We start from the raw sequence: 13287 nt of genomic DNA, 5'->3' as shown, positions 1-13287 counted from the left end.
TATATTTTAAATAAAGCAGTTTCAAGACTGAAGGCTTGCCCTGCAGGTGCAGAGTGCACAGGGCCACCGGCCACCTGTCCTGTCACCTAGACCGCTCCATCCGTGTTGTAGCAATGTGCTGCCACACACCTGCTACGCACACACATGCACAGTGCAACTGGAACAGATCCCAGCTTGTGAGCCATCCTCACTCTGCTTCCACATGGATGCGCTTTTGTACAAAATTATCAGGGATGAAACGGTACAGGGGTTTTTTTCACCCTTCATCATCCCCATAGAAAAACTCCCAAGAGTTAATAATTGTGCATGCAGCTCCCCTGAGCACCCCAACTCTGAGAACATCACAGTCCTCATCAGCAGCGACTGTGCAAGGATCCAGCATGGTCACACATCCCCCTCAGAAGCCTGCTAGCGTCTCCATCTGCCACGTGCAGGCGGACAGGTGTGCTACCATTTGTTCTGAAAGAGCCTGGATCTCCGGGCTACTTTAACCTACGGCCAATTACCCAGCATGTCTTTTCTTTTGAGGGAAGGGAATCAAATTCAGGACCTCACGCTTGCCAGGCAGGCACTGTGCCACGAGCTAAAGCCCAGCACTTTCCCATCATTTCTCAGACACGCAGCCTCCTTCAGCAAGGAAACATCTGTGAAGAGGAGACTCTTCGGCTGTGCAAGGTGCACATGAACTAGTGCTGTTGTTTTGTTTTGTTCTTGGAGACAGGAACTTACTATGCAGCCTCAGGCTGGTCTCACACTCAGGGTGATCCTCCTGTCTCAGCCTCTGAGCATCAGCCTCTGAAAGCGGGGCTTATAGGTATGCGCCACCACACACAGCTGGGCTACTGCTTTCACTTCCCTTCCCTCCCTAGGAGGATGATGGGGGTAAGGACAGAGCGCTGCTCGTTTGTACACTGATTTCCAAGGGTGCTGCGATACTGACTCCAGTGTGTGTGAGCGTGAGTGTGCAAGAGCACTGTTGCTCTACACACTTCCACTGAGCTGCAGAGATTCTGTGAGTTGAAGCTATGAAATAACTCAAAGCCCTGGCTTACAGCCACGTTCACACTGAGACTCTGCAGAAGAGCAGAGCTGCACTCCGAGCCTCTTTTCCCAGAGCCCTTTGCACGGCCCTCTCCTCCCTCCCTCCACTAAGAGCCTAGAGGATGAATGGCCGAGCCCTGTGCAGCGAACGCTGCACACAACTGGGAAGGAGGCCAGCTCTTTGCAAGGGGCAGGGCGCACGGACTGCTCTCTGCGCCTGCTGGGCCTGATTCCCACACACTGTCTGCCTCGCTAGCCACATATTTCTGACTCCAAGCTGCTGCCATCACCCAAAACATCACATGGATGAACTGAGGCAGAAAGGAGGCAGAGCTGCAATGGGAAGGGACAAGGACACACATGGGCACCAAGACAGCCAATGATGGGGGTGTCCCCCCAAGCATGAGCTCTACTGGCCCAGCTCATAATAGCTAAGCCTTGGAGGCAGCCCACATGTCCATCAGAAGATGAACAGATCCAGAAAGGGTGGTATTCACACACAGTGGAGGTCTCCTCGGCCCTAAAGAGGGCTACACTTCAGTCATCTGTAGGAAAACAGACACATCTCAAGACCACAATGTCAAGTGAAGAAAGTTAGACACACATGCTTAACTATCACATGGTTTTGAATATATGAGAAACCCAAAGTATAAAGGAAGGGCTATAAAAGAGACAGCGGATAAAGCGCCTGCTTAGGCAAGCTTAGGCAAGTATAAGGACCTTGGTTCAATCCTCTGTACCACATGCAGCAGCAGCCCCACCCCCAGGGCAAGCTGAGCTGGTCACTGTCTGGAGCATAGTGGCCCACATCTGTGATCCCAGCCCTGCGGAGGCTGAAAGCGGGAGGATCACCATGAGTCTCAGTAGCGTACTGGACCCTGCAACAACTAAATTACAACAACCAACATTACAAAAAAAAAAAAAAAGATATATAATAGGAAGTAGAAAACTCTTCTATACAAAGGAAAGAGACCAATAGTTGGGGGGAGCGTAAAGGGGGAGGTGGGAAGCGGGGAGGGGAATGGGACGAAAACAGCTAGAAGCTGTCTGTCCATGCACCAGCTCCCCACGTGGAACGTAATCACTGTGTACTGCGAACATGGACCAATAAAAACTGGAAAAGGAAAGAAAACAGCTACAGGAAAAGAGAGAGTAAAGTGCAGTGCCGCTCCTTACAGAGATCTCTAAAAGGAAGTGACAACTAAGTCAGACATTTTGACTGCAGCCGATGGTGCTTTTGGGCTGGATCAGCATAGCACAGAAGCCCTGGGATCCACAGCTGAGCCGCACACGGAAGACAGCGCAAGCGTGTGCTGCGATGCTCGCTCAGTCTCGCAAAACTTCTCTGTGCTCAGGCGTGAACTGCAAGCTTGGACCCTCAACCCCAAGCCTGTCCAGAGGCACCGGAAATAACGAGTTTGGCACCTAGCCCCATGACGTGACTCTCGCTACCAATCATCCACGTAGACCAGGCGGGACACCACGGATGGCTTCACAGAGCGGAGGTGAAGCCCGAGTCTGGCCGGCTGGAGCTGAAGGAAAGAGCTCTACGCTTCACAGTGGAAAGCAGCCGCCCCCGGGTGCTGGGACCCTTCAGCTCTGCTATGTGGAAGGAACTAAGGCAATCACTGGCATTGACACACAGTGCTGCTGAACAACTCTGCCTTTCCTCCTGGAGACTGATGAGGGAAGCAATGAGCAGACTGCCACATTGCCTGCAAAGACCAGCAGGAAGGGTCAGTCTCTGGAAGCCCTGATTTGAGATTAAGGGATTCAGGCTAAGGGCACAGGAGAATTCACTGCAGCCTGGGCAGGGGGACAAGAGGGGTAATGGTTACCTTTGCTTTCTATCGCAAACTTCACAGCTCAGGCCAATACCCCCTCACCATCAGGGCGCTCGGAGGGGTCCCCATACACAGCAAGCAAGAAAACAGGCGCGTGGTCCCCCCCTTAGGAACCGAGTTTACAAATCGGCACACTAGCAATGAGACTCTGGATCTGTGGGAACGCAGCCCACCAGACACCTGCACAGCAGCCTTGAGACCCAGAAAGGACCCGGATCAGAGGCACTGATGCATCACCCTGGAGACCAGAAGCAGAGCAGTGGGCCCAGTGAAGGCTGACGGCTTGTGTCAACTGTGGCACACAAAGCTGCAGATGTGGATGCCGGTGTCATAAACTCCCAGGACGAGGGAGGATGCTGTATGTACAGAAGATTCTTGAGGATGTTGGCATAACAACAAGAAAGTACTCAAATCAAGAAAGGAGAGTACCCTCAACAGACTCTCCATAGAACACAAGGGTGGGAATGCAGCTTGCGGCCCAGAAAGAAGCACTTTCGTGGTAGCCAGAGGCATAGTGGGACCTTCAGGGGAAGCCGTCCCTTGAGGGTCCCCCAGCAGTGGGGAAGGAAGAGAAAGGGAAGGAAGAGCTGCTAAGGAAAAAGAGTGACAACTGGACAGCTGTACGAACCTGGCCTCTGAGGGGCAGAAAATGGTGCAGTGCAGAAGGAAAGTCAGGAGGGCCCCCAGGGAGGGCGAGGCTGGCACACAGCTGCTGAGGACATGCATGGCAGGGGCCTCATGCGAGGTGAAGAGGGCACCTGGCATCCCGCGAGGACCTCACTCTGTCCCCTTCGCCTGTGTCATTCACCCGTGCTGTACACAGCCCTGTGGCTGGTCTCTGGTCAACAGACAGAGTGCCCACGACATCCACTGCAGGCTGTGAGGTTCTGGAGAAATCTATCTGCGGATGCTGCTGGCCTGGCCAAGCACACTGACAACACGCCAGAGCATCTCACAGCTCTGCATGTCCCTGGCAGGTGACTGGGCCAAGCACATATGGTTCCCTCCAGACAGATCACCTCTATTCCCACTTGGAAATTCGTGGTCCTCTCCAAGCAAAGAAGGCTGCCACCTACTACCAAGGGCGTGTGGTGGGGACACTGTCCAGATGGAGGCAGCGTAAGTGTCACCATGTGGGACAAGTGTACTAGGGGACAGCATGAACCACAGTCCCTGTGCCCACAGCTCCTGCACTAGGATCAAGGTTTACAGATTCCACACCGATACCTTCACAGTACAAAACCAATCTCAGGTGACACCTTAGCTACCCAAATACCCAACAAAAGGCCACACTCACTTTTATTGTAGCAGGTTGCCAGTACCCCTTTGTCCGCAGGGCTGGTGCTAATGTGCCAGATTTCACCCGCCTGGTGGAGGAGGACGTTTTTATTAATAATGTTGTTTTCATCGTCGAAATCTATGATATGGATCTACAAATGCAAGAAAAAGATGCATTAGGATCTCAAATATCATGATCATAGAAAAAATCAAATGCATATTTCATGACAGATACAGTGCTTTGGCTTATGTCTAAATAATCCCCCCATCCCCAGCCAAAGCATCAGGCATTCACGGGGCAGGGTTCTAGAGTTTGTGATTCATTCATGACCTAATGCTGGGATTGTGGGTGTGACTGCTGCTGGGATTATGGGTGAGTGTTATACCCATCCTGGGGAGAGAGCCTGAATGCAACATAAGGAAGAGAGGCTTGCTCTCTGCTGCTGCTCCTCCCTTTTTACTCTTGCTGTTTTGTTGCTTTTGGCCGCTATGAATTGCTGCCCTCAGCCATGTGCCAATCTGCCTTGGAGCCAGAAGAGTTCAGACTGAAACCTCCACAAACCATGAGCTAAAGCCCTTGCACCTAACTCCTCATGGCAGTGAAGAGGCCACTTAGCCACCTGGGATCACCTGGAAGCCAGAGGTGGCTGGACTGAAACAGAAGTCTGGGTGAGGACACTGTCTGTTCTCTTTGGGGGACAATGACATCACCACTGCCAGCTTTAAAATCATCCTCAGTGCCTCTGCCTCAGAGCCTATGTGAGCAGTGGGTATTTTCCTCATGAGCAGCTACTGAGTCCCACAAGACACACCCGGGCCCTGGAGCAATGCTGAGTGAGCGCTGAGAGTGCCGGGAGACCTCAAACACCCTGCGGTGTGGCCACTGTCCTGTGTTTAAAACTCCACTAAGAATTGACTATTAAATGATGGTTAAGGGATCCCTGATTTGATCAGAGACAACAGAGGCCTGGGGCACAGTGGCCACTTCCGGCGGGGTGAAGGTGCTAGGGCTATGGGGGAGGACGGGATGCAGCGAGGGCTTCATGCGCGTGCGTGTGTAAGCCTGAAGCCAGCTGTACACTCTGAGTATACTACACCTGGAGACAGAAATTCATTGGCATCGATACAAAGTACCGAACAGCTACATGAAATCATTGTTTATCACAACCGATGACTTAAATATTTAAAAATGAGAATTTTGCAATACCAATTAATACTAAGTTAGCCAACTGGATTTAAGTGGTGGCCACCAATACCAGGAAAGCTATGGTGACACTGGGATATGTTCTATACAGATAATAATTTTAAGAAGTCCATTATAATATGTAAGTAGAACTACATAAATGTCAGAATTGAAAGAGTAACTTGATTTCTTAAAATCTGCCTCAAAGACTAATCCCAAAATATATATTATAGAAGATTATATGGATTTAAAAATGATTCTATACATCAAAAATGTTATGAGAGTATTCCTTTTTAAAAGCAGGGATAAAAAGGCACTCAATTATATAAAATGCCCGCATGTGACCACAGACTAAAAGGTAACGTACAAAATCATAAATAATTTTCTCCTTCAGTGTTTGACACATTTCCTGCTTATCAGAAATCCATTAGCACTAGGGGAAAAAAACAGAGTGCACTTAAATCTACCACTCCGCCACACCTCCTCTGCAACGCTGCTGCGTTGGGAGAGCTGCCTGGGAGAGCCCAGATGCACCCGCTGGCTCTGTCCCCGCCACGTCCTGCCACTCAGAGGACCATCCTGCCCGCGCCACAGGGCCCGGCCCTCCTCCCCATGGCCGGGTGGGCCTTGCTCTCCTCCACACAGAGTGGATTCCCAGGACAGCTCCACGGCCTGGCCCACATCCTCCTTCAGACTTCCCTCAGCCATGACGCACTGCTAGCTTAGTGTACTCCGAGAATGCCCCGACTCTTCACCTCCAAGCTCAGCAGGTCTCCAGCTCTTCCCACGTTTCTGGTTTTGCAGCAGATTCATAGACAACTTTCCCCCCTCCAACCTGTATCACCATGAAATGCTGCGACAGGGGTGGATTTAGGACAAGGGGACCTCAGGCCTAGAAAGCACAGCCTAGATAAATGTCAGCAGTCCAGCAGACTTGAAGGGCTCAAAGGGGAAAAGCACCAGAAGGCACGTTGGTCAGCAAATTTCAGACCAGCCTGAGAGCTGCAAAGAGCCTGTGAAAGAGCCTCCAGGTATGGCAGACCTCTCAGGCCACCCCACCTCACAAGGCCTGGCAGACAGAGCCCGCCTTCAAGGGAGAAAGATGCAGAGAGAGGGCAGTGAGGCCCTTGGCTGGTCACACAAGGCGCTGGGCTTCCCTGCAACGCTTCGGTGACGCAGGGCCACAATATCCTTCTTCTTAATGGTTGAACACAGAGGGCAGAAAGGACAGGCAAGGAAAAGGACGAGGAAGAGGAGAAAGGCAGGGACAGAAGAAAAGCAGGAAAAACTGACCCTAGTCAGGAGTGGGCCCAGAAATCTGTATTTTATAAAGCACCCAGGAAAATCATATTGTGGCTAAGGACAGGACCTCCAGGCCTCAGGGACACAGGAACAAAGTGATCATTAGTCAAAACACAAGCATGGAACCACAGAGCTAAGGATGAAAAACTAAGAAGAAACGGTACCTGGGAGAGAAAGAGAAGAGCCCAATACGCGTAAGAGTTTGAATGTTGTGCAGCCTTTCTGGACACCCTACCCCTCTGGAGCCATCTCAGATGTCCCCACTCTGGCCCGTAAGGTGCCCCCACCCCACACCAGCCAGGGCAGGCTGGCCCTATTCACCTGCACAGGACGGTGGGAACAAGCAGGTAGCAGGCAGAGACAGTACGCATGTGTGGGCCTCTCCTGTCTACGTAAACAGCGCTCCTCACACTCGCCAGGCCAGGCTAGGTAAAGCCCGCACCCGCACTGCCCCCCTCCAGCTGCGGTCCAGTGAAGCCTCTTAGAGCAGGCTGAGCGGGAAGCACTGAGCGCTGGTAACACTAGAGGATGCTGGGAGCCGCTGGTGCTGGCTGCTGCACAGGCTCCAGAGCTCCCGCGAACTGCAGGCTGCACAGCTGGGAGAGCAGCTAACATGAGGGCTGAAGGCCTGGAACTCAAAGCCCGAGAACCTGCTGACACTGAGCGAGCTGCACTTTGCCTGCTCGTGATTTCTATCTGAACTGGCAAAAGCAAAACCCATTAGTAATGTATCAGCAACAGCCTTCCTGGGATCAGGACCTCAATACGGGAGCTGAGAGAGGACAAACCCCGTTCATGCCTCCTGGTCACCAGGCACACCCCAGGAGGAATAAGACTCATGTATTAGCACATAACAAACAGGAGATCACCAATGTGCAACTAAGCCTGGGGAAGAGGTGTACTGCAGAAGCAAAGACGTCTGCTCCACATCCCTGGCCTTCCTCTTGGGCTGAGCCCCAGGAGGCCCAGGCTCCTGCAGGGCACACGAGGCTTGTTCTCATCATCTGCATGTGGATTTCACCGTTTCACTAAACACACAGCTCAGGGAGCAAATACCTGTGGATTTTTGTGCCCCCAGCACAGAACAAAACAGCAACTGAAGAGTTCTATTAATAGACAAAATCAGCATTTCTTGCATGAATGAATACATCACTGTCACCAAAGGTACATAGATGCCTTCGCCAGAAGCAGAAAGACACAAGCAGCAATTCAGAAACACACCTTCCTACCAGTTATTTGGGTTCACGTTCAAACCACAGCTAAGCACAGAAATAACAAGTGATCAGGCTCTTCCCATGAGCGGCCTGAGGTGACCTGTGAAAATGGTTCACTATTCTCTCTATCCAGAAAACCCCACAAAATCATGCAAATCAAGAGGCTTGGGGCTGGGGAAATGGCTCAGTAGAATAAGCGCTTGCCTGGCAAGCACAAGGACCTGAGTTCAAAACCCCGGTTCCACCAAAAAAAAAAATAGTCTCAAACCTTCACATTTTACTTTATGAACACACATGAAACTGCCCAGGCCATCAAGGGTCTACATATCCGAAAGGCCACCAAGTGTCTGAAGGATGTCACATTAAAGAAGCAATGTGTGCCATTCCAGCGTTACAATGGTGGAGTTGGTAGGTGTGCCCACGCCAAACAGTAGAGCTAGACACAAGGTCAGTGGCCCAAAAAGAGTGCTGAATTTTTGCTGCACATGCTTAAAAATGCAGAGCATAATGCTGAGCTTAAGGGTTTAGATGTAGATTCTCTGGTTATTGAACATATCCAGGTGAACAAAGCACCCAAGATGCACTGCAGTACTTACAGAGCTCATGGCCGTATTAACCCCTACATGAGCTCCCCCGCCATATTGAGATGATCCTTACTGAAAAGGAACAAACTGTTCCTAAACCAGAGGAGGAAGCTGCACAGAAGAAAAAGATATCCCAGAGGCTAGGATGATAGCTCAGTGGAGTAAGTGTTTGCCTGGCAAGCACAAGGTCCTGAGTTCGATCCCTGGTACCAAAAGAAAAAAGAAAAATATATCCCAGAAGAAACTGAAGAAACAAAAACTTATGGCACAGGAATAAATTAAGCATAAAATAAATGCAAATAAAATTAATGTTGTCTATTAGTAAAAAAAAAAAAAAAAGTGATCAGATTTACTCTTTAATTGTCAGAGAAAAAGGTAGCTGCAAGGTTAGCTATGAACTGGAGCTAGAGCCTCTACACAGAGCTACATTCCCAGTACCCTTTTTTTTTTATTGTTTTATTTAGAGACAAGGTCTCACTATGTAGCATAGGCCAGTCTTGAACTCACTTATGTAACCCAGCTTGGCCTTGAACTCCTTGAGATCCTCTTCCCTCAGCCCCCTGAGTACTACAACCACAGGTGTGCACCACCATGCCTGGCTATCAGCCCTTTTTTAAATATCTTTGTTCTGAGATAGTCTTGCTACATTTTCCAGGCTGGACTTAAACTCACAACCTTCCTGCCTCAACCTCACAAGTGCGAGTATTACAAGTGTGCACCATCTGCACCTGCATACACTAACCACACCTCCTTAAGGAATCCACAGCTCCTTGGCAGGCACAAGGCTAACCTATTTATTAGAGGCCAGACAGTACCAATCCTGGAGCTGAATCCAGATTTTGTGAGTGTCCACTCCAGTAGCCAGAGTAGCAAATAGGTCATTTCCTGGTCAGCTGGCAGAGGTAGTCAGAACTCTGTGTGAAGGCAGGACAGTGACTTGGTCCAGACTTGGCTGGATGGAGTATCAGGAGCAACTGCAGAGTCACCCGCTGCCTCTCATGCCCACTGATCATGACCACAAAACCACAACAAAATTCAACAGTAGAGCTGAGCCAAGTGTATTTAAATTTCCGCACTCAATCATACAAAATTGTATAATAGCTTGAAAAAACACAATTAAATCTATGGAAAGTGGTAGTTTGTTTGTACAGCATTAATTTTTTCCGCAAATGTTGCCTGAAAAATCAAGAGCAAAATGGTTATAAAACTAAAAATAAGCTTAGTAAGTAACATGTATATGTTTGTCAAAAATAGTTACCTGATTATCATATTTAAGAGACTGTGTCCCAACCAAAAACCGGATGGCATCTGTTTCTGCAGTCTGAGGTGTCAGAGCCCGTGCCTGCAGAGGGATGGAAAACACACATGCATTTATCGTCAGCCTTAGAGCCAGAGAGGGCAGCGCCTCTCAGCTATTCCTGATGAAGGGTAAATCAGTGTCTGGGTTGGCTGGACGCTTTTAACACCACTCCACTTCAAAGCTGTATAGATAATGACTGCAAATGGGCACACAAGTTATGTGATAAAAATAAATTATTCATACCACAATAGCTGTATTTTTAAAAACCATGATTTCAATAGTTAAAGACTGATTAGAGGGCTGGTGAGATGGCTCAGTGGTCTAAAGCACCTACTTAGAACAAGCTAAGCTAAGCAAAACACAGGGACCGCAGTTCAATCCCCCAGCACCACATGCCAGACAGCCCCGCCCCCTGGTGGGCTGAGCTGGCCACACACACAAAATGAATGAATGAATGAATAAATAAATAAATAATTATTTAAAAAAAAAGACTGATTAGAGAAATTAGACTTTGACAAAACAAAATGGCAGGGGGCCAGCCAGATAGCTCAGTAAATTAAAGCACATGCTTAGGCAGACACAGGGACTGGGGTTCGGTCCCCAGTATGCCCTGCCAGTCCCACCCCCAGGGCGCACTGAGATGGCACTTGAGACTGGGCGTGGTGGCACTCCTATAATCCCATCACTTGGGAGGCTGAAAACAGGAGGATCACTACGAGTTCGATCTGTGCAGTGAGACCCTGTAGACCCTGTACTAAACACATTTTTTCAAAAAATGAAATAAGATACTGCAAATCTTTCTCAAAGCTTCAGACAACTGGGAGCAAAGGAGACCAAGCCCTGACTGTCCCTCACCTAGAGGCATCTGTCAGTTCCACTGGGAAGGTCTGATAAAAGGCTGATGCTAACTAAAGGAAGTTTGTTTGTTTTTATTTTTTCAAAGTTTTATTGATAAACAGATAGCAATGAGACAGTTTCAAAGCAAATCAGAAGTACAGTTTCAACAAATAACACACTGCATATATTCTTCTTAGTGATTAATTGCTGTACAAGATGCAGACTTGAGATCCTATTTACAAACACCATTAGAACAAATCATTCTATTCATTAAGAGAATGTAACTATATATCTATCCTAACCACTTTGAATACACAGATACAGAATGGACATTCATCTGTATACCCTATTTTTTCGAAGTTCCGTTATTGAATATTATAGGTGTGTAAACTCAGCAAAATATTCAAAAAGAGTCCAGTAGACCATAATAGCATTGGGTCTTCTGTTTAACTGGCAATGTCAGAAATTATTGACCTGAGTCCCCCACAGTTCAACATAACAGCATGGCTTTACTTCCTATATTTCGTCTAAAGGAAGTTTTGATAGATTCCTGGGAATTAGTAACAAAATGTAGAAAAAGCACTTGATTTGTAGGGCTACAGCCTAGAAGTGGAGGGAACCTAGATACACTGCAGACAACACAGACTCACATTCTAAATCATCTTGACCCTCTGAGCAGATTAAATGAAGGCAATTAAGTGGGCCACTGCTCCTAGACTAGGAACCCTCCAGACATAAGCACTAAGTCCTCTGAAGGAAGGGTCAACATTCAGAGTTTCCAGAGTTTTCAAATGCAATCTAATGTTCAATCAAAAAGCAAAAACAAAAACCAGTCATACAATAAGACAAAACCATATGCACCAAAACCAAAAGAAACAACAGAAAGAGACCCTCAGAAGAGTCAAATGACGGAGTTCCCTGGAAAACAAGTCTCAAACTCTAAGATAGAAACTCAGATAACTAAGATAGAAACTCACACTCAGGAGTCTGTGAATAGTATTCCTGGGTATCATCCATGTGAGGATGAAGAAGCAGGACTGGGCAGAAGGCGAAGTCAGACTACGCCATCACTGCAAGGGAAGCTGGGGTCTCTTCACTGGAGAGCTCTGGGGCTGGATGAACCATCAAGATTGAGGCAAGACGGCCAGGCCTCCATGCCAGCCCCACCCACTCTCATCTGTCAGGCCTTTGATGTAAAGTATCCCTGGAGAGAGCATAACCTTGGGCAAAGTAGCTCTGTTTGGCTGAGTGTAATTCCTGGAGCAAGACTTATTTGAGACCTGTCACCCACTAATAGTGTCAGGATCTGCTGGATTTCCTGAACATGAAATGTCGGCAATATTCAACAACATAAATTAACATGCTCAATCTACTTAACATGCTCAATTATTAAAAGAAAATAAGTCAAGAATTTCAGGTGATGAATCAGAGGCTTCACGAAGGAAAAGTGACACAACTGGATATTAGAGCTTGAATTATTACTCTGAGCCAGAAAATTCAAACTCCGCTGTCTGTGAGTACAACCATTGACCGGACCCAGGTCAGGTCCCTGTGTGCCCTGTGATAGGCACAATAATGGCCCACGAAGAGGTCTGTGTCCTCGTCCCTGGAACCTGTCAGTGAACATACATAGTAAGAGGATTGTGCAGGTATGATCAAAGTAAAGAGCTTGAGAGGCAGAGATTACATGGATCCCTGAAATCAGAAAACACTTCCTGGCTGCAGTCAGAGCAAAAGAAATGACAAGGAGAATCCGAGGTGATTGCACGGGGAAGACTCAGGCGGCCACTGCTGGCTCTGAAGATGGACTCAAGGAGCTGTGAGCCCTGGAGCAAAGTAACGGGAAAGGCCAGGACATGAATTCTCCCAGGGTGAAGACTTCCACAGGCCCTGCTTTCAGTCCAGGGGGCCCACGTTGCACTCCTAACCAAGAGAACTATGAAATCATGTTATTTTAAGCCACTAAACACACGCTGGCATGCTACAGCTTTGGGAGCTGTTTGCTCAGCCTTTCAAGGCACCTCGCTCAAGGGCCCATGGCCAGTGCTCCTGCAGCCTTCTGCAGACAAACAAGGACAGCGCTTGCTGAACTGTGGAACTGGTAAGGTGCTTGTGAATCTACATGCCTTCTACCAAAAATGTGCACATATTTACAACCTGGCAGTATGACAGAAAGAGACCCTCAGAAGAGGATCTCTTAAACATTCTGATTTAAACATCTGGCTTAAGAAGAACTGACTGCACTAAGGAGGAGGGAAGCCGCTTGAGAGACACGGCCCCAACTGCCCCAAGAGCTGGAACAGCAGGTGTGGGGAGAAGGCTGTGGACAGCTCCCCCACCGTCAGACTAGACCTTTTAGTGGCTGTTATTCCCTGCCATAGGGCACCCAGGGACCTGACCTGGGTCCACTTAATGGTTGTACCAACAGACAGTTGAGTTTGAACTTACAATCTCAAATACAGGAACATTCCAGATGATATAAGTACAAAAGTCAACAAAAATAGGACCTAGGAAAGAAATCCTCTGAAAGGGAAAGATTATGTTATGACACTGCTATGCTTCAAGTCACTGATGAAAACCTGACTATACGTGTGGCCCACACTCTGTAACATCATAGAAGGTCCTGTGGGGGCGCCCAGGAGGCATGAAGCATAATCCCTGCCTTAAGAAATGTAGACTCTCAAGGCTGGCAAGATAGCTCAGC

At 48.4% G+C, this 13287-nt stretch overlaps 1 protein-coding gene across 1 annotated transcript in view; it reads right to left on the bottom strand.

The window, feature by feature from the left end:
* The window catches only part of Eipr1 (EARP complex and GARP complex interacting protein 1), a 98920-nt gene that overhangs the window by 82580 nt on the left and 3053 nt on the right, over positions 1–13287 (bottom strand). The window contains exons 2-3 of the mRNA XM_004648059.2: positions 9705–9788; positions 4183–4315 (exon numbers count right to left, since the gene is read on the bottom strand). Of these exons, the coding sequence (XP_004648116.1) occupies positions 4183–4315; positions 9705–9788 (217 nt within the window). The remainder of the gene's footprint in view (positions 1–4182; positions 4316–9704; positions 9789–13287) is intronic.

The sequence above is a fragment of the Octodon degus genome, unplaced genomic scaffold, assembly GCF_000260255.1.
Source record: "Octodon degus isolate 3935 unplaced genomic scaffold, OctDeg1.0 scaffold00351, whole genome shotgun sequence".
Taxonomy (NCBI): Eukaryota; Metazoa; Chordata; class Mammalia; order Rodentia; family Octodontidae; genus Octodon; species Octodon degus.
The sequence above is the reverse complement of the archived record's forward strand: the minus strand, read 5'-3'. Positions and strand labels throughout refer to the sequence as shown.